This window comes from Galeopterus variegatus, unplaced genomic scaffold (genome assembly GCF_000696425.1).
Source record: "Galeopterus variegatus unplaced genomic scaffold, G_variegatus-3.0.2 Scaffold4165, whole genome shotgun sequence".
Lineage (NCBI taxonomy): Eukaryota > Metazoa > Chordata > Mammalia > Dermoptera > Cynocephalidae > Galeopterus > Galeopterus variegatus.
This window is the reverse complement of record NW_007730276.1, coordinates 4238-4830: the sequence shown is the minus strand read 5'-3', so window position 1 is coordinate 4830 and position 593 is coordinate 4238. Positions and strand designations below refer to the sequence as shown.

At 42.2% G+C, this 593-nt stretch overlaps 1 protein-coding gene across 1 annotated transcript in view; it reads left to right on the top strand.

Annotated features, from left to right (window-relative positions):
• Positions 1-565, top strand: part of LOC103602476 (carcinoembryonic antigen-related cell adhesion molecule 6-like) — a gene marked incomplete at its 3' end in the record, with an annotated part of 6368 nt that extends 5803 nt beyond the window's left edge. The window contains exon 3 of the mRNA XM_008586878.1: positions 515-565. Within this exon, the coding sequence (XP_008585100.1) occupies positions 515-565 (51 nt within the window). The remainder of the gene's footprint in view (positions 1-514) is intronic.
• Between the last annotated feature and the right edge of the window lie 28 nt (positions 566-593).

Sequence of the window (593 nt, the reverse complement as noted above, 5' to 3'; positions counted from 1 at the left end):
GTGATGGGTCATAATAATCAACCACATTGTATATTGACAAAATAAAAAAGTTATTTAAAAAAAAAAAAAGAAAAGAAAAAGTCAAAAATAAATAAATAAATAAAAGGGAAATCTGAGAGGAAACTGTCCTAGGTGGAGCAATGTAAGACTGTACAGCTGGAAGAGACTCAGAACCCACATGTCCCCAGGTTTGTCAGGGAGTCAGCTGGTGAGAGAGGAACTAGGAGAGATGCCAGGGGGTCTGTAACTTCCGATCTTATGTTTGTCCATAATGAAGTGCTGCTGCTCAGTTCACATGTGAGAAAGCATGCTTCTCATAGACACACAGCAGGTGGCCTCACATTCTCTGAGCCCCCAAATTCTCATACATCTATCTTGTGACACATACACCTGCCTGGTTCTTTTAAGAACTCATGTTGGCTGAAAGATGAAAGATGCCAACTGTGATTGAAAAATGCCTTTGGAGGAATCAAAGGTACCACACAGGACAATCTTCTCTCTGTTCTCTGTGCAGCGGAGTTACCCAAGCCCTCTGTCACAAGCAACAACTCCCACACTACGGAGGGCAAGGACTCTGTGACATCAACATATGA